Raw genomic sequence first — 26,476 nt, forward strand, 5'->3', positions numbered from 1 at the left:
CGGGATGATGGTGCCTCTCCTGGCAACCGGGATGATGGTGCCTCTCCTGGCAACCAGGATGATGGTGCCTCTCCTGGCAACCGGGATGATGGCGTCTCTCCTGGCAACCAGGATGATGGTGCCTCTCCTGGCAACCAGGATGATGGCGCCTCTCCTGGCAACCAGGATGATGACGCCTCTCCTGGCAACCAGGATGATGGCGGCTCTCCTGGCAACCCTGGCGCCTGCCCATGCAACCACTATGATGGCGCCTCTCATGGTATCCGGGATGATGGAGCCTGAACAGGCAGCCGGGATGATGGTAACTCTCCTGGCAACCGTGATGATGGTGCCTCTGCTGGTGCCTTTCCTAGCAACTGGGGTGATGGCGCCTGTCCTGGCAACTGGGGTGATGGCGCCTGTCCTGGCAACTGGGGTGATGGCGCCTCTCCTGGCAACCGGGGTGATGGCGCCTCTCCTGGCAACCGGGGAGATGGCATCTCTCCTGGCAACTGGGAAGATGGCATCTCTCCTGGCAACCGGGATGATGGCGCCTCTCCTGGCAACCGGGAAGATGGCATCTCTCCTGGCAACCGGGATGATGGCGCCTCTCCTGGCAACCGGGATGATGGCGCCTCTCCTGGCAACCGGGATGATGGCGCCTCTCCTGGCAACCGGGATGATCGCGCCTCTCCTGGCAACCGGGATGGTGGTGCCTCTCCTGGCAACCAGGATGATGGTGCCTCTCCTGGCAACCGGGATGATGGCGTCTCTCCTGGCAACCAGGATGATGGTGCCTCTCCTGGCAACCAGGATGATGGCCCCTCTCCTGGCAACCAGGATGATGGCGCCTCTCCTGGCAACCAGGATGATGGCTCCTTTCCTGGCAACCAGGATGATGGCGGCTCTCCTGGCAACCCTGGCGCCTGCCCATGCAACCACTAACATGGCGCCTCTCATGGTATCCGGGATGATGGAGCCTGAACAGGCAGCCGGGATGATGGTAACTCTCCTGGCAACCGTGATGATGGTGCCTCTGCTGGTGCCTTTCCTGGCAACTGGGGTGATGGCGCCTGTCCTGGCAACTGGGGTGATGGCGCCTCTCCTGGCGCCTCTCCTGGCAACCGGGGTGATGGTGCCTCTCCTGACAACCGGGGTGATGGTGCCTTTCCTGGCAATCGGGGTGATGGTGCCTCTCCTGGCAACCGGGATGATGGTGCCTCTCCTGGTAACTGGGATGATAGTGCCTCTCCTGGCAACCGGGATAATGGTGCCTCTCCTGGTGCCTCTCCTGGCAACCAGGGTGATGGTGTCTCTCTTGCTAACCAGTATGATGGAGCCTCTCCTGGCAACCGGGAAGATGGCATCTCTCCTGGCAACCGGGAAGATGGCATCTCTCCTGGCAACCGGGAAGATGGCATCTCTCCTGGCAACCGGGATGATGGCGCCTCTCCTGGCAACCGGGATGATGGCGCCTCTCCTGGCAACCGGGGTGATGGCGCCTCTTCTGGCAACCAGGATAATGGTGTCTGTCCTGACAACTGGGATGATGGCGCCTCTCCTGGTGCCTTTCCTCGCAACTGGGATGATGGCGCCTCTCCTGGCAACCGGGATGATGGTGCCTCTCCTGACAACTGGGATGATGGTGCCTCTCCTGGCAACCAGGATGATGATGCCTCTCCTGGCGATTCTCCTGGCAACCGGGATGATGGTGCCTCTCTTGGAGCCTCTCCTGGCAACTGGGATGATGCCACCTCTCCTGGCGACCGGCATGATGGTGCCTCTCCTGGCAACAGGGATGATGGTGTGTCTCCTGGCAACCGGGATGATGTTGCTGTTCCTTGGGGCTGGGATGATGACGTCTCTCCTTGCAACTGGGGTGATGGTGCCTCAACAGGCAGCCGGGATGATGGCAACTCTCCTAGCAACCGGGATGATGGCGCCTCCCTGGGCAGCTGGGATAATGAGGCCTCTCCTGGGAACCGGGATGATGGCGCCTCTCCTGACAACCAGGATGATGGTGCCTCTCCTGACAACCAGGATGATGGTGCCTCTCCTGACAACCAGGATGATGGTGCCTCTCCTGACAACCAGGATGATGGTGCCTCTCCTGGCAACCGGGATGATGGCGCCTCTCCTGACAACCAGGATGATGGTGTCTCTCCTGGCAACCGGGGTGATGGCGCCTCTTCTGGCAACCAGGATGATGGTGTCTGTCCTGACAACTGGGATGATGGCGCCTCTCCTGGTGCCTTTCCTCGCAACTGGGATGATGGCGCCTCTCCTGGCAACCGGGATGATGGTGCCTCTCCTGGCAACCGGGATGATGGGTTCTCTCCTGGCAACCGGGATGATGGTGCCTCTCCTGGCAACCGGGATGATGGCGCCTCTCCTGGCAACCGGGATGATGGTGCCTCTCCTGGCAACCGGGATGATGGTGCCTCTCCTGGCAACCAGGATGATGGCGCCTCTCCTGGCAACCGGGATGATGGTGCCTCTCCTGGCAACCGGGATGATGGTGCCTCTCCTTGTGACCGGGCTGGAGCTCTGACTGATGATTGGGACGGTGCCTTGCACAGGGACAGGGACCCTAGATTGTGCGTTCTTCTTTACCCTAAATCTGATGCTCATGCCCGGACAGCCTCCCAATCCTTGTTACAGGGATCTAATGTTCCCTAGTTTTTGGATCCAGGGGCCACCGAGTCCTGGTACTGGGCCGACTCCCGTCCCTGGAATTGGGATGAGGAAGATCTAAGGTCCTGGGAAGAGGACAAGGGAGTTGCCCAGGATGGGAACGATGTTCGAACCTGGGATCGGGAGATCATTGTGTCCTGCAGTTAGGATGACATAATTGTCTTGGACCTAGGTGATCTACCAAGGTGACCCCTTGGACTCCGGCAAGGAAGGCATAGCCAAGGACCAGGAAGTGCAGAACAGAACACCCGAGCAGAAAGCTGGCAAAAGGAGAAGGAAGAAGAAGGACAAACACTGCTGAAACCCCCACATGGTACTGGGCAGGATATTGGTATCATTATCAACTTGACATAAGTGTCTTATTTTTCTTTCACTCTGAACTACTGTCTATTATTGCTACCTATTTATAAGTGCAATCTACATGCATAGCTCTCAAGAACAATTTCCTGAGAATTGCTGAGTCAGTTTGTGGATGCACAAGAAGCCCCCCAAGATGTAATGCAACTTGATGGTGGGATGAGGGTGTAGAAGCTGCAATTAAGGAGAAAAGAAGTCGTCCGGGAATGGAAAAAAGGATGATAACTTGAATGCCAAGCACAGGGAAAGAAAACAGGTACAGTCGTGCAAAACCTGTGTCTCAAACACTTTTACTGGATAACCCAAATAGCGCTGAGTGGAGGAATATTATATTTAAGATGCCAAATCAGATGAAGAAGGAAAACAGGGATATCATACAGTAGGTGAGCAGTGTGTTAAGAATGATGAAGGAAAGGTAGGGGTGAACAGTGAGGTTATAGAAAATGCTTGGAGAGAGCATTATACTCGTAATCGGTTGCTGAATTAGGAATCTGACTGGAACATGGAAAGTTTGGAGTCAGCAGATCCAGTGTTTGGTCCTTGGCCTTTTATTGATGCTGTTATTGTGAGCAGGGCAATAGGTAGGATGCAGCTGAGGAAAGCCTCAGGATATATAGGAGTGGGTTTAGTTACCGATTGGCAAATACGATTATATATAAGAGTGTTATCCCTGACGTTTGGCTGAAGAATGTGATTGTAAATGTGAATAAGGGGAAGGATGATGCCCTGAAATGAGGAAATTATAGGGGCATAAAAGTTTGGTCAAGTTAATAAAGATAATGGAGAGAATTCTAGGTGTGATTAGAGAAAACACGAATATTGATGAGATGCACTTTGGGTTTATGCCAGGCAAAGTAACCACTGATGCCATATTCACTATCCGACGGCTTCAGAAAAAATACCTGGGAAAGGAAAGGGATTAGTACTTTGTTTCTGTTGATTAGGAGAAGGCCTCCAGTAGAGTCCCTTGGGAAGTGGTGTATTGGACAATGAGAAAGCTTGGGATAGAGAGGTGGCTGGTTAGAGTGGTTATGGATATGTATGTAGGTGTTTGCACTCTGGTGAGAGTGAATGGAGATGTGAGTGATGAGTTTTCCGTGAATGTTGGCGTGAATCAGGGGTCAATCTTGAGCCCCTTATTGTTTATCATGGTGCTTGAAGCCCTCTCACATGCCTTAAGAAATGGACTCCCATGGGAGATGTTGTATGCTGATGATTTGGTGTTGACTGCAGAATATGAAAGGGAGGCAGAGGAAAGATTGAGGAAGTGGAGAGATAATATGGGTCACAAGGGCTTGAGAATAAATGCAGAAAATAAGAGTGATGGTATCTGGGGTTGGAGCGGTTTGCCACAAGGGCGTGGGAAGTAATATAATCTTGTGCAGTAATTGTGATGAGTGGGTGCATAAGAGATGTCGTGGTATGAAAGGTACACCCTGAGATAATGCTGATTTCATGTGTGTTGTGTGTCTGGGAGAGCAAGTGGAGAATGTCAGATGTGAAAGGATTGCTCTTGCTGGTGAGTCTCTTGAATGTGTGGAAGAGTTTTGTTTTTTGGGAGACATGTTATGTATTAGAAGTGGGGCTTGAGCTAGCTCTGTGGCTAGAGTGAGGATTGATTGGAAGAAGTTCAGGAAGCTGTTGCATCTCCCGACATTGAGAAGGGTTTCCCTCCGTGCTAAGGGATCTTTGTATGCGGCATGTGTAAGGAATGTAATAATCTATGGTACTGAGACATGGGCAGTAAAGGAATAGGATATTCATAGGCTCAAACGTACAGAAATGACAATGATTATGTGTATGTGTAGTGCGTCTTTGAATGCGAGGCCTGAGGGGGGGGGGGCTAGGTGTACGATTGAAGAGTTGAGAGGAAGGATGGGATTGGAATGTATTGGTGTTGTGATGAGGAGGGGTAGATTGAGATGGTTTGGGCATGTGGAGAGGATGGAGGATGACAACTGGGTGCTTAAAGTGGGAAGAGTGAATGTTGGGGGTAGGTTGCCTGAGCCCGGGGATGAGGTCATAGAGTGTGTCCTCAGGGATAAATGATTGAATAGGGAGGCTGCCAGAGATCAAACAGCATGAACAGACGCCATAAGGTGACCAAGGCCGATACATGATTGCATGTTGGAGCCTTTATAAACGGAATGAAGTGATTGTTCACTACACATATGCACATGTAACCTGACTCCAAAATTCCACCGGTTGCCTGCTTAGGTGTTACGATAGAAGAGCTCCAAGGATGCTGCCTCGTGCTGATGGATTTCAGTTCCATGACGCCACCTCCATCTCACAGTCAGGCAGAAGCAGGGTCTCAGCGAAAGGGATACAAAGTCTCATCTTTCTAACCTTCAGATAGTAAAGGCCGGAAACGAGACCGCTGGACTGTGAATAAATACAGTAATAAAAAAGGTAATATTATTAACCTGTTCCATTCAACCTCGGGAAATCTCCGAATCTCATCTCACGATCTCGTTCTCTATCTGCGGCTTCCTTTCCTTCCATCATAGGTTACTACTCAGATACACTGACTGTCCTATTATCTGAACTACCAACCATAGTCCATACTGCTGTCTAGCCATGGTCTATTCTGCCGTCCAGCCATATTCCATCCTTCTGCTTAGCTGTAGTCCGCCCTACTGACCAGCCAGAATCAGCTCTGCTGCACAGCAGTATTTCACCATGTTTCACAGCCGGACATCACTCTGCTGCACACCCGGGCTCCACCTTGTTGCACAGCCGGACTCCGATCTGCCATACAGCCGAACTCTACTTTCATCTTCAGAGCTGGACTCGATCTCCGGCTGCACAGCTGGACTTCACTTTCAGCCAAGTTCCATCAGGTGAAATAAATAAGGTTTGTGAAATTTCATGCAACTACGACCTAGTGTTAGTAAGAGTGGTTCACTTCTGTTAAGTGATAGTAAATAACCTCATTCTAAAGTTCCTCATTTAGTAGGCTGCCTCATAACCAAGACTCCACTAGTTTCACGCAACCATGAAGTTGTGGGAGAGGCTCAGTTCTGTCAGATAAAAACTATAGTAACTGTTACCGTTCATGACGATTGTATTCATCATCACTATCAATCATCATTACAATCATCATGAACGTTTATCATTATTATTACCATTCATCATCATCAGGCACCTTCATCATCGACTAATACTCACTGCGCTGCATGAATGTTTGCCAGAGTTAACGTGTTGAAATTAGTCATCATGAACAATCATCACCATCATCATCATCATCACCATCACACCCAGGGTCCCCAGTTATACGACTGGGATAAGAAGGGCAACAAACTGGGCCAACAAGTCTGACTGGCCCGAGGTCTGATTTTGATTTTTTTCCTTTGCGAGCTGTATTACTGACCAATGTATCACCGGCTCCCTCATATAGGCTAGAAAATTTTCAAGCAACAGATATAACTGTACTGAGGATCTGAGACTGTTGCTGTTCCATCACTTGACCCTTTTAATCCAGTGAAGTGCATGCCTGGTGTGTATTGCTGCTTTCTTCTGGCGATGTTTTTCAGCTTTAATTATGAAACCTGTAGCAGTGAAGAGATTTATGAAGGCTATATCTGACACATCCATCTCGATAACTTCATCCAGAGATACAGTAAGTAAAACTGTCTGGGGCTGGTAAGAATAAGCAAAAAAGACGTCACTTGACTCATCACAGTCAAACTGCAACCAAAGATTCTATGAACTATACCGTAAAATACAGTAATGAAGAATGTACTGAGATGAAAATATTCACCTCAGATGCGATAAAAATATTAACTAACGTATGTTAGCAGTGGTTACCTAAGACAAACGTTTGCACTATTAAAACTGAATGCGTGAAAAGGTAGACAGACATTCATTGTCTGACGGCAATTTTTGAAACTTGCAATGGGAGTGAGGTGTATCTGGTTTCTCTGCCTCACTGCTGAATGTGCTCTGTAACATGGCATGCAGGCTAACTATATTCGCTTCTCCTAGCTGTTCCACAAATGACTCTTGGGGCTTGGGGGTTTGCATATATCTTCGTTCTCTTAGTTTTGATAGTACAACCATAAATTACACCTTGCTCAGATCTGTTAAAAGTGCAAACAGCTTCTTGGCCATTGTGGATATTCGGTGAACGTTGAAGGCACTTTAAGTGGCCTACAAAATGCCATCTCTCCTTCTTGAAATCTAAGCTGTAACGCGTGAATAAGCCAATAATATGATACTTGCCACGGAAAAGTTTTATTGAAAGTATATAGAACCATAGAGTGTCCGGTATCTTACTACGCCACTGCGCTACGGGAATCAACAGCAAAGTAAGGTGATCGAACTATAGAGCAGCTGTGGATGTCAAATTTTGGGGTAGGGAAGTTTGTTGGCCGCAGACTGCTTTAACTGTTTTCGGCCCTGCGGGGTGACGAGCGTGTGACGGGACTGATGACTGGTGTCAGGGAAGCTGTACAGCATAATCATCTTCATATATATATATATATATATATTGCACGGGCCGATTACACTTGGTTCACAGACTACACACACATCCAAAGCCACTACAACACTACACTTACAAGCACTTCTCACCCTACATACAATCTCTACCAGACAACCTAAGCCACTTGGTAGAGATACATTGGCTGTATCGTCGGGATAGGCCGGTCCTGCAGTGGACACTCAAACGGTGGTGGAACGCTGAATCAAACCTGAAGGCCAAAGGGAAAGCACTGTAATAGGATTAAAGATCTGCAGTTTTCCCTTTGGCCTTCTGGCGCGATTCAGCCTTCCACCCAGTGGACGCCTTCACTTGATCGTAGTGAAGGCGCTAGGGACGGCACTGAGGCACTAAGGACCGATAATGTGGCGAAGTCAAGGCTGTGTGTGTGTGTGTGTGTGTGTGTGTGTGTGTGTGTGTGTTAGTACCGAATGAATCAGTTTCCATCAATAGCCAGCTACGTACCGAGTGGGCGCAGTGTCTGAGGCGGCACGGTGCGGTACTCCAGCTTGGCGATGTGCAGCTGCGGGGAGGAGTGGCCGGGGGATCCCACACGGGCCACGAAGGCAAGCTGGGGGGGGGGGGGGGGGGAAGTAAAAATAAAAAATAAATAAATAAAATACAACAAGATAAAAAAGTGTTCACACAGTTCAGGGACGCCGTGCCAGAACTTTGACCTTCACCCGTGACCCTGACCTTTGGTAGATATGTATCAAAATCGAATCATTCTTTCAATCCTTCCACGCACTGTATGTGGTAAGTTTGGTCCTTATCTAATCAGGTTTTCCTGATATAACACTGTGCCCTGAACATTACTTGGCCTGTAACCTTGACCTCTGATTGATCAAGACCAATATCGAATAACTTCTTCCTAGACCAGCTTACAGTGTATGAGGCAATTTAATCCAGATGAGATCAGAGAATGGTGAGGTACTGTCTTTTGTTAGTATACATACAAATATATATAGATACACAGATACACACATAAGCATGACTCAGACATATTGGCTACATCTTCGGCGTTACTAAGGATAGCGAGATTTAGGGAAAACTTCACGAACAATGTCTCTTAAGTTTTTCTCCTAAACCTACACAGTTATGTGTGTTACTGCATATATTCTACTATTCACTGCTTACAAGTCACAAAGGGGACCAGAAGTCTCACTGGAAAACTCTACGTATATTGCTACCCACGTTTCACCACCTCGTACGTGTTAATCTACCATACTCTTTACCTGCTACACGTGTTTCATTAAACTTCTCCCTACTCTTTGCCCAGTTGATTATCCTTTTCGTGCCTATCCCCTATCTACCTATACAGCATGTCTACCCACCTTCCCTACCACTTACCCACCTATATCCACAACTACCGCCTGTTTAATTACCAACACTATTACACTGCCAATTTGCTCTCCCACATCTACCCACGTCTGCCTTTCGATCCACCTTCTTTTGTGCCCAACTACCTAGCCGCTTACCCACTTATCCCTTTCTTGCTCACCGACCCACATGTTTACTATTCTTTCTTTTACCTACCTACTCACCTTCCTATTCCCTTTTCATTTACCTGCCAACCTACCTCTCCTCGCACTTACCATCCTATCTGGCCACCAACCTGCCATTCTACACCCATCATTCAAGTGCCTGCCTACCATCACAACTGCCTACTAATTAACCTCCATGCTTACCTACCTACCTGCTTATCAATCTACATATTTGCCTGCCTACCCACCAACATAACCATCAACCACTTATCTTGACTATCTACCCACCTACCTGCCTATCTACACGTGTTTCATTAAACTTCTCCCTACTCTTTGCCCAGTTGATTATCCTTTTCGTGCCTATCCCCTATCTACCTATACAGCATGTCTACCCACCTTCCCTACCACTTACCCACCTATATCCACAACTACCGCCTGTTTAATTACCAACACTATTACACTGCCAATTTGCTCTCCCACATCTACCCACGTCTGCCTTTCGATCCACCTTCTTTTGTGCCCAACTACCTAGCCGCTTACCCACTTATCCCTTTCTTGCTCACCGACCCACATGTTTACTATTCTTTCTTTTACCTACCTACTCACCTTCCTATTCCCTTTTCATTTACCTGCCAACCTACCTCTCCTCGCACTTACCATCCTATCTGGCCACCAACCTGCCATTCTACACCCATCATTCAAGTGCCTGCCTACCATCACAACTGCCTACTAATTAACCTCCATGCTTACCTACCTACCTGCTTATCAATCTACATATTTGCCTGCCTACCCACCAACATAACCATCAACCACTTATCTTGACTATCTACCCACCTACCTGCCTATCTACCTTCCTGTACACCAACAATAATAACATCTATCGTACCCAACTACATACCTGCTCACCAATATTACCACTTACCCTACCCACCTACTGGCCTACCCACCTACTGTACATTTTGCCACCTAACCTGTTCACCTATCTTACCCACCTACCTGCCTACCCGCCAACACTATCATTTACCCTACGTACCTACCTGACTACCTACCATTGTACCCACCTTCTTATCTACACACGAGCTTTACCACCTATGCCACCTACCTACTTGTCTACCCACCGGCAAATCCACTTATCCTACCCACCTGCTTGCCTACCCATTGATAAATCCACTATCCTACCTACCTACTTGTCTACGTATCCACATTACCACCTACCCGACTCATCCACCAGCCTACCCAGCTGCCTATGCACATACCTTGGACTCAGTATGGGATGGCAGGGGTGGCAGAATGACCGCCTCACTGAGCCACTGCCTACCCTTGTGTCCGCTCTGCCTCCACACCGCCCACTGCCTCACACCTTCGCCTGGGTCTGCTGCAGCCACTTCCTCCAGGCTGGTGGGCAGAGGGAGAATGTTAACGTGGATATTGACACTCTCAGGCTCCTGTACTGATTGGCAAAAAAAAAAAAAAAAAAAAATCATATAGCTGTAATGGAAACTGGAGTCGCCCCTATTAAGAAAAGGTTAAAGGTTACAGCACAAATACTCACAGGTGCTGTAACTCACTCTCAGCTGAATATAATCGACTGGGGGAATAGATACTAGAGATGTCCCGACCATTAGAGGGTTAACATGGATATTAAAACGATGAATGTGTGAAAAAGAGGAATAGGGAAGTTAAGAAGGCTAGGGAATGGACAGAGAATCAAGTTGGTTGGATGAATTCTATAAGGAGGGGTAGATGACAGAGGTTTGGTATCCCCCTTCTTAGCTTGATATGCAACATGCCTTTGCCTGGCAGGTGTACGTGGAGCAGGTCTGTAAAAGATAAAAATGTGCAGATGGTTCGCCATGTGACATGCAGCTGGCCAGGATACCGTGGGCCTGAATGTTGTGTGGATGGCTATAGGGTCCATTTAACAGGTGATGCTGCTGATAGTTCTTCCACAACATACTTCCCCTTCCCTTGCTTCTTGATCCTGCTTTCCTCTGTCTTCCAGTGCGAAAGAAGATTATGAATAACGAAAATGACGGTGAATGAATGGTTCCTAGGAAACACTAAATTCAAAGCAAGTACTGTTAATTTCATATTCCTGAAAATAATGACAAAGTTGAGACCAGGCATTTCTCTCTCCATCAGAACAGTGTTCGACTTTCAGCTACTCAGCGCTGTAGAGAATAAATCATCCGCAGTCAACCATGCAGAAGCACACGAAACAGTTTCAACACTTCAAAAGCTGCACCTGTGTACGAAGTTTATCATTATTATTATTATTATTATTTTTAGCTTTATCATTTTATTACTTAGGTATTGGCAAAAAATATTTCGAGGTCATCACGGCACCTCGATTTTTTGCAACATGACGGTAAAAAAAAAAAAAAAATCCTTTTGTGGCCACAGGCGTAAATTAATTAAAATTCTATGGAGGTGGCAATTATGGAAAAGACATCATTATAAAGATTTAACGCAAGCTATACTCTAAGATATTAACTTCTTCACTCCAGGGAATTTATAAATATTTTTACTACTACCAGAAAATTTTATTCAGCTCAGAGATGATCGTCCAAATGGAGGGGTTAGATACAGCCTTCATTAATACTTTCACTGCTACACATCATTGTAAAATTCAGATGCATGGTTAGGAGGCAGCAAGAATAAAGTGAAATATAACAACACCGGACTGAACGGGTTATATAAGGCAGCATCGATGTAGTGTATACTGTGGTAGCACTTGATGATCCATGGTACAGTTCCTGGCAGACATAATCTTTGGTGCTTCAAATGCCCTCTGCTCACAAATGGCCCATTGAAATTATCTTGATACTGACATTCTATTAATCGATCACATTTAGATTGGACAAAAACTGCATATTTTCACTCTGTCGATAGTCAAAAACATCAGGAATGAAAGAAAAGCATTCGGGAGCCGAATGCTAATCGCCCGCCAGAATATGCTGTTGGCCAGGTCCGAGGTTTAGGCCATATCTTGATACCCTGAAGGTTTCATGTTGATAGCGCCGTTCACAAGATATAATGGTGCTAAAGGAGGGCGACAAAAACTAGTTGACCTTTGGCAGCCATTTTGATGACCTTGACCTTGACCCAGAATACCCATTTTCGAACTCGTCCAAGATTTTGGCCATATCTTAATACCCTGAAGGTTTCATGTTGATAGCTCAAGCCGTTCATGAGATATAATGATAACAAACACACACACACACACACACACACACACACACACACACACACACACACACACACACACACACATACACACACACACACACACATACACACACACACACGGGCAAAAACATTATCGCTCAGCTTTCTATAGGTGGGCGATAATAATACCGGTTAACCAGAACCTGTGTCTTCTAAACCATTCAGTATGATGACACTATATTCCTTTCACCCCTGAAACTTTCAGGTGATTTAATTCGGCTGTGAAGAAATATTCTCGAACTGGAAAAGTTACATATAACCTTCATTAACCTCATCAGTACGAAAGGTGTTTCCTCAGCTGAATGAAACTGTTTGGAGGAACGAAAAATGTTAAAAAAATAAAAGTTGTCATCGCACAGAAGATGTTCATTCAATCCAAGGACGTCTTTTGTGTTATTTTTATCACCAGACGATTTAATTGAGCTCAAAGGAGACTTTTCGGATTCTATAGTTGCGGCGACTATTATTATACACGAACATTATACACGAATCACATGCGTCTCAAGGTATACACGAAATCAGACGCACTTTTAAATGGTAGGTTGCCAGGGCACGATAATAACAACCTCAGAGTCGCCCGCCGCGACTATAGTGGGTCTGACATAACCTTCATCAACTCATTTACATTATATCCTCAGTGTTTCCAAAACTGAATAATATCGTCTGATGGTGGAAGGAGTAAAAGATGTGACGTCCTTGAGTTTTCTCACGCAAAGAAAGAAAACCCGTGGCTGAGAGCCTGCTTAACGTGTCCAATGGTAAAAGGCAGCCCTAATCAGTATCCATCACTTACGAGAAGTATGATAATATTGTTTTTAAAAGACCAGAGGTTATACCCGTAGATGGTAAGACAGATTGAGGAAGACTGCACTACAGATGATCACTTACGTACAGTCGTGGTCATAATTAATCACCAATCCTCCCGTATCCCGTGCCTCAGGCTGGCTCCTTTATGCGCGGCAAGTCTCAGAGGAGTAAGAGGGGCTGAGAGGGAGGAGCCAGAGATAGAAGGAAAGGTGGGTGGGGGGACGAGAGTTGGTTCTGGGATGGAGTGAGGGAGGGGAGGGAGGGGAGGGAGAATGAAATGCGAAGTGGTGGACACATAATTTGTCTATTTTCTTTCATTTAGGGCATAATATAAAGGGGTAATATTCGGCAGATAATGCTGCATTACTGATTGTATTGCGGAGTCAGATAACAAGCATTAGAGTGGTAATATAAAGGGCTGGCTCGTGAGAGAAATATGCTGACGTGACAGATCAAACATTAGTGCGGAGCCAGATATTTGTGTTTATGCGTGTATTTTGACTTCAGACGTAGAATGGAATCTGGATGGCTTTGACTTCCGTCATGTCTGTGTAAGAAACGTCCTCTACCCTTACATGTAATTAATTTTTGGGACTAAATATCATATCCAACCTCTGACATGACTGTGTCCACAGTAAATAATTCTCTCTGTATACAGTCACCATGATGTAAACTATTTTACGGCATCACTACTGTATATGAAAAGGCTATAATAACTGTGCATAAAAGGAAAATAAGTTTGATGTCTGTGTACATGGGTGGATATAATAATGATATCTCTCGCAATCTGTTGCTTGGTCTCCGGTGTGGGTTTGAGTGGCCGTCCAACAACCCCAACACCCTCTCATCACCTTTGAATGATATTTTCCTCCGACAAAAAGCAGGTTGTTACAAACTTATGGAAAAGCCAATAGTGTGTTGTGCTGGAAACTTCTGGTTTCGCACTAATGTTTGATCTCTCATGTCAGTATATTTCTCTCACGAGCCAGCCCTTTATATCACAACTCTAATGCTTGTTATCTGAAGCCGCAATACAAGCTGTAATGCAGCATTATCTGCCGAATATTACCCTTTTATAATAATGCCCTGAATGAAAGATAATAGACAAACTATGTGACCCCCACTTCGCATTTCATTCTCCCTCTTCTACCTCCCCTCCCTCCCCTCCCTCACTCCACCCCCGCACCATCGCTCGTCCCCCCACTCACCTTTCCTTCTCTCTCTGGCCCCTCCCTCTCAGCCCCTCTTGCCCCACTGTGACTTGTTGCACATAAAGAAGCCAGCCTGAGGCACGGGGTGGCGGAGGATATGTGATTATATATGACCACGACTGTACATTAATGACTGAGGGTGGCGTGCTGATTGAATAAATCCCAACTTTTATTTTTATGACGCTGGAAAGTTCTGGCACGACACCCACATGTTTGTGGTGGTCCCTTATACAGCAGTAGTCGTGGCTCTGTAATGGGTGAAAACTGGACCCAGGTTGATAAGGCATTTATTCCTTGCAGTGACCCAAAAATAATCTCATGAAGTTTGGCAAAGCTTTCTCAGGATAACCTAGATGTTTGTTGGTAAAACGCACACACACACACACACACACACACACACACACACACACACACACACACACACACACACACACACACACACACAGAATGGAAGAAGGAAACACCAAAAGTTCTCTCCGTCCTTGGCACCTTCCTGGCCGATTCTGTCCATTTTTCGTTGGTTTCTCTTTTCTGAGTTCGTCGAAAACATCCCTGTTTGATCGTCAGCAGAGGCTGTAATGATGTGTCTTGAGGTAGTTAGGCAGGTCTTGAGGCAAACAACTTGCGCTCTCGCGATAGGCCAACAAGCCTTGTCTCTTTTAACAACTTTCTTGCGATATATAGATTAGTTCCGTCCTCACTATGACACGTTTCTTCTTTCTCTTCTCATCTTACCTCCTCTCTCTCATTTAAAGATTTTCTCGTGGCCTCACCATTTTCGTCACGAGTGTGTTCTCTCTCTCTCTCTCTCTCTCTCTCTCAGAGGCCAACGTTTAGGTACTCTGAAATTGAAGGTCACAGAGAGGGACAGACGGATTACCCGGTTCAGTACGATGACGTTTTGTTTGCATTTCACTAGTGTTATTGGCACAAGAGTATTAACCAGCTTAGGAGTAATAAAGAGAAGTGACAGGGAAGAAGCAGTGTCCAGCAACCCCTTGAGAACGATGACTCCTTGCTCGCCCTACTACCTTGAAACGAATTAATGAAGGTTGTGGGAGATTTATAGTGGTAAGGAATTGGAAACCATCTTCGAAAACTCCTTGAGAACGATGAAGCCTCTGTTTTATGATTCGTACCACCAGACGATTTTATTCAGCCTAGGGAAAATCTTTCGTGGGGTTTAGAAGGTCTTCATTCACCGCACCAAGTCTAAGGTGCTGTGTCTGCTATATTCTCGCCGCCACTATGCGATTATATTGAGTTCAGGGCAGGCTTCTCATAGTGGTGTGGTTCCATGAGTGGCCACTAATCTTTTGAATATGTTGACGCTTATTTCCCCACTGATTTATTTTGTTCAGAGTAGTGGGATAATTTTCAAGGCTAGCAAGCAGATACATACATACATTTACACACACACACACACACACACACACACACACACACACACACACACACACACACACTTACTTAAAGCTATCCTTCTATCACAAAAGACAACGGCTACTATATCCACTAAGGGGCTGTGTTTCTTAGTCTTTGGTGCCAATGTGTGTGACTGTGCAGACCAATTCTGGATCCGCAAACTCTGCCACACAGTTGGCATGTTAAGTCCGGGTTTGGTGGGATAGCTGTTTCGGTTGTGCCTCCGTCGTCTACTCTCATCCCTGGACAGGTTCTGAGCTTCTTCGAGGTGAATGGTTCCTTCGCTGTAGAGGGCTCGCCATTGTTTTCTGTCAGAGGCATTTGTTTTAAGATCTTTTGGTATGATGTTGCATTTTTTCAGAGTTGACCTTATTTGATCTTGATCTTTATATCTCTTCTTTTGTCCCCCTGGGTTGCGACGTGCTGCAGGGAGTTGGCCGTACAGACCTTGGCAGGGAAGGCGGTGCTCAGGCGTGCGGAATACGTGTTCGACCCATCAAAGCTGTTTTTTGTCCAGTATGGTTTCTATGCTGGTTGACTGTCAGGTGGAGAACTTGAGAGTGAGGGACTTCATCCTCCCATGTGAGTCCTGCGATGGGCTGTAAGCATCAGGCGTGAAAAGACTCAAGCTGTTTGATGTGACGCTGATAAGAAGTCCAGGCATACAGCTGTATATACCGATACCTTCGTCTCGATTCTCAAGTTGGTGTTTTCAAGGACTCTGTATCTGAGACGCCCCAAAGAGGCTGAGGCGTGGCTGATTTGTGCAAGGTCTTCTGCAACAATGTTATGTTTATCTGTGTACACACTTCCAAGGTATGTAAAATTCTCCACCTGTTTTACGTTTTTGCCATTTATTTGAAATGCAAGAGGCTCTGCTGCGTTGTTTCTCTGAGATATTATGTCTGTTTTGTTGACATTTTTTTGAAGCCTCATTGCATGATTTATGTTGGAAATGATGGTGAGAGACTGTTGGAGGGCTCCTGGGGTATGTGCACGGACAGCAGAGTCATCAGCATATTGCAGCTCTAGGAAATGAGATTTCAGTCTTTGATTGTTCTTGAAGACGTCTGAGATTAAATAAATTACTATCTAGATGGAATTGGATATTTATTCCATCATCAGGGTTCATTTTGATGGTGACGTAAAAGGGTGACTGGAGTGAGATAGATATTGACACTGACAGGAACCAGAACACATCCTTGCTTTACACCCACATCCACACTGAAGGGTTCGGATTTGCTCCCACCTATGGACACAGGGGCATTCATGTTGTCATGCAGGCTCTTTAGAACGGGAAGAAATTTCTTTGAATCTCCAAATTTTGAAAGAGCATTCCATAAAAGTTCTCTGTTGACTGTCAAATGCTTCTGCAAGATGGATGAATGCAATATACAAGTCACGGTTCTGCTCGTGGGATTTCTCTTGTAGCTGTCAGGCAGCAAAGATCATATCACAAGTACTTCATTCCTTCCGAAATCCGCATTGTGGTTCAGGAAGTGTTGACTCAGTCAAATGTTTTGTCAGTCTGGAGAACATTATCTTGGCCAATACTTTGCTAGTACTCACAAGAAGGGAGATATCTCTACTGTTGTCACAATTTACGTGGTCTCCTTTCTTCTTGTAGACTGGTGCAATATAGAAGTAAGTTATTCAGATTAAAATTATTCTTGGCTCCAGGTAGTTAGTATGAGATTATGAAATCGCTGAAGTAAGTGGCCACCATTTCTGATCAGTTCAGATAGTACGAGTATGCCATCAGGGCCAGGACCTTTGTTATTTTTTTACAGATGGGATGGTCTGAACAGTTACTGCAAATATAGGTGGAACACTGAGATCTACCGCTTGAGGGATATTTGGGATGCAATCAAGGATATTGTGCTCCACCGGGTTCCTTCGATTCAGTAAGGTGTTGAAGTGTTGCACCCATCTTTCTAGGATTGCTTGCCTGTCTTTCAGGAGCTCTCCTTCGACTGATCGAACAGCGTTTATGTTACGTTTGGTCGGCCCGTATTTGGTTTTAATAGACTTGTAGAATCCATGTTGATCGTTAATACCAGCCAGTCTTTGCAGATCTTTTGCTTGCCCAGTCCACCATTCGTTCTCCATGTCATGCAGTTTTCTCTAGGTTTCAGTTCTGAGATTCTGGAATTCAGTTTTTAGGGTTAGGGAGCTAAGATGAGCCAACCAGTAGTTATGTTCTCTACTCTACATTGCAAGAAGGTCATGTATGTCCTCAGTATTTTCATCAAACTGCAGTCTTAATGGCAGCGAGTGGGCAAGCCTAGGGTTTCTTCTGCAGTGCTGTGGAGCAGTGTCATACTATTTAGCCACTATGCATCTAGGTTTGTTGCATTGTTGTTTGAATCAAGTGGTGGGCACCGAGAGAGCTTGTCTGTAATATTGCTGCAGAAGGTGTTACAAGCTGCCACATCCTTTAAGCTATTTCAGTTTAGTTTCTTGATGGATGGCGTGCGGCGCATTTGTGGGCGTATGACTAACTCCAGTTTGGTGACTATAAGGTTATGGTCTGTTGAGCACTCAGAACCTCTCACAGCTCGGGTTATAAGAACTTCTCTTGACTCTCACTGCCTTACAATGACATGGTCAATTAGGTGTCAATGTCTAGATCGTGGGGCCGTGCATGTGGTCTTGTGTTTATTCCTAAGCTGAAAAATGGTGTTGGTGATAACCAGACTGTGTTCTGAGCATATGGAAATCAGTCTAAGGCCATTGTTGTTCATGTTACGAACACCATGCAAAGAAAGAGAGAGAGAGAGAGAGAGAGAGAGAGAGAGAGAGAGAGAGAGAGAGAGAGAGAGAGAGAGAGAGAGAGAGAGAGAGAGAGAGAGAGAGAGAGCAATATCTTTGAGAAAATTCGCATTAATATCCTTTTACTTTATATTTCTAAACTTTTGCCACAAAACATAATAACTACACGTGGAAAATCTTCAAAAGCTGCTGCTGGAAAAAGTACGATGACAAACGAGAAAATATAGTAAAGTATAAAATGAGTCAGAGAAGAGAAAAGCAGAATAACACACGAATAAAGAAGAATTGAATATAAAATTCAAGACAAAAACAAACTATAATAATACAACCCTCAGAGAACGCATACCTTCGCCAACACCTACAGTATACCAGACAACTCAGATCAACACCAAAATTTAAAAAGAAACTCCTCCTTGGCCCATGACCGACATATTCACAAAATTTCATTGAAATACATTAATAACTTTTTGATACATCTTGTGGACAAATTAACAAACAGACAAACTGAGATGAATACATGACTTCCTGTTCTCCGATGGCGGAGGTAATAATAAAGTAGAATTGTTCAGATTATGTTACCTGTGTGTGTGGTTCTCGGGATAACATTAAAGATGAGATGGCAAAGCATGATCATCATCATCATCATTATCATTATCACCATCATCTTCATCATCACATTTCCCACTTACACAGGTGGTGGGATGGCTCAGAAGCAGCAACAAAACAACATAATTCGGGTAAGGGCCGAAAATCAAGGGGAATAACGCCGACTGTATTGCCAACGAGTGAGGCTGACGTGGCCATTGCAGCGGTACGAGGGGGTAAAACAAGTTACCCGGCCCGTGAGGCAGATCAGCTATAAATACATCTCACCGAGCCTGAATAAAATACCTGATGGGAGACTGACTGTGCCACACTGATGTTTTTGTTGTTGTTGTTGTTGTTGTTGCTGTTGTTGATGATGTTCAAACTCGGTCTGGCTGAGCAGACCCACGAACCGCACGCAAGCAACCGCTCCTGCAGGGCCGTTCCGTGCACTGAACCAATGTTCCCTTGCGGCTGGGAAATGTATGAAGGTTTGTGGAGGTTTGGTTCCTGGGTGGACGCCACACTGGCGCCTCTCCATCCAGTTAGCAGGGGCACCATAACAGGCTCCACTTCTTCCATAATTTGGTTATATGGTTACCACCCAGCCTTGTAAATTGCTTTCTGAGTTACATGAAACCATTAGGCTTGTCACTCAGCACAGAACCACCTGAAGTGGAAAGGAGAGTACCGTAATAAAAAGTGACAAGAAGGAAAGGAAGAAGTAGGAAGAGAGGAGGGCCAACACAGAAAAAGAAACGGGAAGGAAAAAGTAGGCAGCACTATACCAAGTGAGTGGGTGATGACCGCCACCTCCTACCACCGCCACAGTGATGAAACGAAGCAAAGCAAAATAAATGACGCAAAGTTAAGATAATAGAGGCGAATGACGCAGGTAAAAATATGACAATAAAGCAGAAACGACCAAAATAACCAAAAAGGAAACAGGAAAAAAAAAAATAGCAAAATAAAACAATAAAGTACAACACATCACCTAAGAGTGCAGCTAACGGGCTACTCCAAACGCAGGGATAAGTAAAGCAAGAAAGAGTAACACATAATAAAGCAGAGGAAAGTAATTAACTCTGATCATGGTAAAATATTAAAATAAAGAAGAATAAATAACTAAGAAAGGAATACATTACCCAAGAGGGAGGTTAACTGGTTCGCTCCTTCGATAAAATAGTGACAAAGATTGATAAAGGGTAATAAAGTTGAATACAGACCCTGACTCTAAGGCTGACGGAGCCTCGACTAAGTTTATATCGTTTCGTTTCTTTTATAATGGCTCCAACGTGCTTGCATGCGTCGGCTTTGGTCACCTAATAGCGGTTTCCATGCTACTCGATCTCTGACAGCCGCCCTATTCAGTCCCTTATCCCTCAGGTCACACTCAATGACCTCGTTCCAGGTCTTCTTCGGTCTGCCTCTCACAACCCTACCTCTAACGTCAACATTCCTCACTTTCTGTACCCAATTGCTCCTCATGCTCATCTCAACCTACCTCTCATCACACCAATACACTCCAGTCCCACCCTACCTCTAACTCTTCCATCGTAAACCTAGCGTCCCCAGACCTCGCATACAAGGACGCACTGCACATCCACTTATTCATTGTCATCTCTGTACGTCTCAGCCTGCAAATATCCTCTTCCCTTACTGCCGAGGTTTCATTACCAGGTGACATTACACTCCTAACACATGCAGCATACAAAGATCCCTTGGCACGAAGGGAGAGCCCTCTCAATGTCAGGAGAGGCAACAGCCCCTTGAACGTTTTCCAACCACTTCTCACTGTAGCCACAGAGCTATCTCCAACCCCACCTCAAGGACATAACATGTCTCCCAAGGAACAAAACGTGCACACACTCGGGAGACTCACAAGCAAAATCAATCATTTCACGCCTGACAATCTCCACTTGCTCTCCCCGACACACCGCACACAGGAAATCATTATCTCGCAGTTTACCTCTTATACTACTACATCTCTTATGCACCCACTTATTACAAACATTGCACAAGATGGATTTATTTCCCACGCTGTTACAGCAACAGCGCATGGCCACTCTCCTTCTTCTTTGACAATACCGCCACCAACCCTAGATACCATCACCTTTATTTCATCTGCATTTACTCTCAAACCCTTGTGCCCCATACCGTCGCTCCACTTCCTAAATCTTTCCTTCGCATCCCTTTCATTCTCTGCAGTCAGCACCAAATCATCGCCATACAACGTATCCCACGGGAGTCCATTTCTGAAGTCATGCGAGAGGGCCTCAAGTTAATATGGTAAAACAAAATAAAAGCAAGGAAAAAAGTGGAAGACATTACCTGATGGTGGGTCTAAGCTCACCTCTAAGATAAAAAGGTAAAGCAAGACAATAAAGTAAAGGTTATTAAAGTAGAATATATTGCCTAAGAGTAAAGTTGACGGATCCACTTAAGATGAAAAGGTAATGCAAAGTAATAAAGTGATGATTAATAGAGCAGACTATATTACCTAAGAGTAAGGTTGACGGGTCCACTCCAAGCATCGACACGGTAGAGGAATGTTAGGACCCCCACCAGGCCAGGAGGGCGGGGCAGGGGGGGCGTTACCAACACACTGGGGGGCCCCTCACTCAACTCCCCTTGTGTATCATCATCAGCAGCAGCAGCCCTCACCACGCTGATGTACTGGGGAACTGGGGAAAGGGGAGGTTAGAAGGGGAGAGAAAGAGGGAAGGGGAGATTGAAAGATGGGGAGGAAGAGATGGAGGAGAGGAAAGGATGAAAGAGGGAGAAACGAATGAGAAGGTAGAGAGGAAAATGTAGAAGGATGGAAGAGATAGCCATTAAGAGAGAGAGAGAGAGAGAGAGAGAGAGAGAGAGAGAGAGAGAGATTGGGGGGAAGAGGGAGGGAGGAGGCAGAGAATCGGAGAGGAAGAGGAAGGATGGAAGAGATGGAGGTAGAGAGAAGTGGAGAGAAAAGGGAGAATAAAGGGATGGACAAGACGATGAAGAAGAAAGGAGGAATGGGAGGGGGTGAGGGGTGGAGAAAAGTAGTGCGAAGAGAGGGAGGGAGTGAGAGGAAGGGTCACTGTAAGGCCTTTAGGATGGAATAAAGAACGTAGTTTTCTTTTTTCTTGTCAGCCGAAGCGTTGTATATATATAAATATAAATATATCTATATTATCTATATCTATCTATCTATCTATCTATCTATATATATATATATATATATATATAGAGAGAGAGAGAGAGAGAGAGAGAGAGAGAGAGAGAGAGAGAGAGAGAGAGAGAGAGAGAGAGATGGATAGATAGACAGACAGATAGAGAGATATAGACATAGATATGTACGTATGTATGTTTGCATGTGTATATGATGCCCTGTGTTTCGCTCGAGCGCTGTAATATCGCATGAAATTAGCCGAAATAAAATGCAAAGTATGCAGTTTGCAGGTAAATGGTTACTGTAATTCCCTATGCTCCTCATTTACGTAGTTCCGTACTAACGTAATTGAGCTTAAAATCATGGTCAGCACAGAGTTTTAGTTTTGGCCAAGTTTTTGTGTCTAGCCTTCATTTTTTTTTCTTTCATTTACATAACTATACTAGCGGCTGTCTCACTTATGTTGTTCTGTAATTTACCTGTGACGAAGATACTGTGCCTAAAAGAATCTGTTTACGTTTAGACTAACTTTCCTACTTTCAGTCCTTCTTTCCCTATGTTCATTTGTAAGTGACCATTTCTCCCCATCATCTAAAATTCGTAGTTCCCTCATAATATAACCGAATAAATGAGCGAGGTTAAATGAAGGCCAGGTTTCGATCACTTACCTCTCCGTTATATAACCATCCTTCCATCTGTCTTTATAGTTCCTTCCTGTTTTCTCAGAAAATTGCGGAAGACTGTATTAAATTCAGCAATCCGATGTCGAATTATTTGTCTCAATCGTGCTGCCTCTTGGTGATTTTACTCAATGTTGGAGAGGCAATTTGAACTAGGAGCTTATACTGCATACAGCTTTCACAAATACCTTCACAACAAAAGATCTCCCTTAAGATGGGCGTAGCCTAATCGTCTTTAGGCAGCAAAAGAAAATCAATAGAGCAAATCAAGGGGTTAAAGTTATCCAGTTACAGAACCAAAAACTATAAAGGGCCCAAAAAGAGCTTGCCTACACCAGCACTCATAAAGACTGAGAGTTATTGCTGCATTTCCTCTTTCCTACCAGAACATTTCTATGGCCTCACATAGTCAATGAATTACTTCTTTACTTCTACAGGCTCATTCTGACTTTTTACTGACTCTCAGAGATCGCACACCTCCTCCAAACCCAATGAAATTTATTATCCATTCCTGCATCCAGATCCGGATCCACCTCAAAATCTAATAAACTTTTCCTTGACTACTGGCGGCCTTTAGTCTACCAGATTTAACATTTTGAGATATCTTGTCAACTGGTGGTCAAAAGTTGTGTCCTGATCCCAAGCACAACTTAAATATCCACCAATTAAGGTTCGAACAACGGTGCTAAGGGAGGAGGAGGATGTGAGGTGCCGGGGTGGCAGGAAAGGGGGTCAGAGGAAGGATTCTGTGTCCTCATTCATGGGAAGATAAGTAACCAATAGTGGCATAAATTCATTATGTGTCACTGATAAGGTTGGGCTGTGATATCGATGACTTACAGTAATATGAGTATGGCCAAGTATTCCATGAGACTGTGAGCATACGTGACTGTCAGCAGTAAAATACTGAATTTCAGCTGCTGCAGTTCAGTGGTAAAGGGAATGGACAGTTGGAAGTGATAAGGTTAAGCAGAACACAAACTTATCCCAGACCACCGCCACCGTCGTTCAAGAAGTAACGCTGGTTATTGGTTTGTTGTGTTCCCTCTTATCCATTGTATGAATAATATAAACTGCTGAATCAGTGCGACAGTTTAATAAGCACTGCAAGTTATTACGGAAGGTAATGGCAGGAGGCTTCAATCTATAATCTCGTAGCGAAATAACACAGTGGTTGTTCGGCTCCGAAGGAGAGAGAGAGAGAGAGAGAGAGAGAGAGAGAGAGAGAGAGAGAGAGAGAGAGAGTTATTCTGAATAACTGAGAGCAGCGGTGCAAGATGGTTTTACCAATATTATTTTGCAATATAATGAACAGTGAATTAAGAATTTTTTAGGACTACACTGCCAATTATTCTATTATTTTGTATTCCTTGAAGAAATGGCAGAGACGCGGCAACGCAGTAGGTGAAGGAAGCCCTACACACGATGTGGAGGTCATTACCCTCCGTGGGCGTATCATCGGGATGCGGGACGTTAGAAAGTCATCAAGAGAAATTACCCTCCTTACATTTGCCACTGTCAGGACTGTGAATCGATGGCTTCGTCGGTGGCAAATGGAGGGCTCAGTGAAGAGAAAGCCTTGCAATGGAAGACCTCGTGTTCTCACTTGTCAAGATGTCACCCGTATGGCGGACATGGTAAACGAGCAGCCAAAGTGTTCTGCAGCTGAGGTTACTCGGGTTCTACGGCTTCCCTGCGAGCCGCGGATGACGAGAAGACGCATTCATGAGATAGGCGTTCACTGTTACAGGACGGCCAAGAAAGAAAAACTCTCTCAAGCCAATGAAGAATTTGACTTTGCTTTGCATTACAGCATTAAGGTGCAGGCTTTTTTTTTTTTTTTTTTTTGGAAGTTGAACAGAGGAAGGAAAAAAATCCATACACCAGATTACAAGTGTCTTCTGTCCACACAAAAAATTTGTAATAGCTGGACTTCAACTGCTGGAGGTTGAAAGTTTGGGGTGAAATTAATCTGGGGAAGCGGGTTCCAAAGCAGTTTTAGAAATAAATTCTGATAGAAGTTCTGCAAGATGGCAGTGTGACAGTCCAGTCATGAGCGCTACCAGATGCCCGTGTAGCATGATGGAAGGCGTGAAGAGGTGGTAAAATGGATGAAACTTCGTCTGAACACATGCCATAAAAGTATCTGTAAAATAATGCAAGAGAGGCAACATTCCATCTTACTTTTTTTTTTTTTTTTTTTTTTTTTATGCGAGGAAGAGGGAACCAAAGGCATGAGCCCGCAGTAACAGTTCCCTCCAAGAGAAAAACAAAATACAATAGAGAGCCAAATTCAAGATCCGATCATTTTGAGATGCCTGGACACACTACGTTTGAAAGACTGGAGATCATAGGCAGAAGGAAATACAGACAGAGGGAGACAGTTCCAGAGCTGACCTGTTGCATAAATGAAAGACTGGGAGTAACGGTTAACTCTTGCATTAGAGAGTTGGACAGAAAAGGGATGAGAGTTTGCTGCCAGACGGGTGCTACGCGCCCGTCGTAGAGGTGGAGGAATGCAAGCAGACAGTTCAGAGGAGCAGTGACCATTAAAGTAGCGATAGAAAAGAGATAAAGATGCAACAGTGCGGCGAAGAGACAGAGGTTGAAGGGAGTCAGTAAGAGGAGGAGAGTTAATGAGACGAAAAGCCTTTGACTCCACCCTATTGAGAAGAGCTGTATGTGGGGAGCCTCCCCACACATGAGAGTTGTACTCCACACAGGGGCGGATAAAACCCCTGTATAGAGTCAACAATTGTGCAGGGGTAAAGAAAGAGTGGAGTCGGCTTAGCACACCCAATCTCTTGGAAGCAGATTTTACAAGAGATGTAATATGATCTTTCCAAGATAAGTCCCGAGTAAATGAAACCCCAGGCATGTTCAAGGATGATGCAGGATTAATCTGAATATTATTAAACATTAGTGGGTATACCTGAGGAAGATTTTGTCGGGTTGATAGGTGTAAGAACTGAGTCTTAGATGCATTAAAGACAACCATATTATTTTTACCCCAATCAGAGATATGAGCCAAGTCAGACATTAGGTGTGCCATAGCCTCATCCCTTGTTTCTTGAAGTAACTGTTGAGATGGGCGTTGCGGGAACCGAATGGAAAGGTGAAGGGTGGAGTCATCAGCGTATGAGTGGATAGGGTTAGATGTACAGCTTAGAAGATCATTGATGAATAAAAGGAAGAGAGTTGGTGATAGGACAGAGCCCTGAGGAACACCACTGTTGATAGATCTAGGAGAAGAACGATGGCCGTCTACGACAGCAGCTATAGAACGACCAGAAAGGAAGCTAGCGATGAAGGCACAGATAGAAGGATAGAAACCGTAGGAGGGCAGTTTGGAAATTAAAGATTTATGCCAGACTCGATCGAAAGCCTTTGAGATGTCAAGTGCAATGACAAAGCTTTCGCCAAAGTCCCGAAAGGAGGATGACCAGGAGTCTGAAAGGTAGGTGAGAAGATCGCCAGTGGAGCGTCCCTGACGGAACCCATACTGACGATCGGAAAGAAGGTTGTGATAGGAAAGATGCCTTAACATTTTTCTATTAAGAATTGACTCGAAAACTTTTGAAATACAGGACGTTAAAGCAATTGGACGATAGTTGGAGGGT

The 26,476-nt window shown here is 45.3% G+C and overlaps 1 protein-coding gene across 1 annotated transcript in view; it reads right to left on the reverse strand.

Moving 5' to 3' along the window:
* Positions 1-26,476, reverse strand: part of LOC145404953 (uncharacterized) — a 608,364-nt gene that overhangs the window by 85,131 nt on the left and 496,757 nt on the right. Inside the window, exons 30-32 of the mRNA XM_080276459.1 lie at positions 21,526-21,709; positions 10,254-10,392; positions 7,979-8,084 (exon numbers count right to left, since the gene is read on the reverse strand). Coding sequence (XP_080132585.1) covers positions 7,979-8,084; positions 10,254-10,392; positions 21,526-21,709 — 429 coding nt within the window. The remainder of the gene's footprint in view (positions 1-7,978; positions 8,085-10,253; positions 10,393-21,525; positions 21,710-26,476) is intronic.

This window comes from Coenobita brevimanus, chromosome 65 (assembly GCF_032717465.1).
Source record: "Coenobita brevimanus isolate Jiangsu-jjx chromosome 65, ASM3271746v2, whole genome shotgun sequence".
NCBI classification, from domain to species: Eukaryota; Metazoa; Arthropoda; class Malacostraca; order Decapoda; family Coenobitidae; genus Coenobita; species Coenobita brevimanus.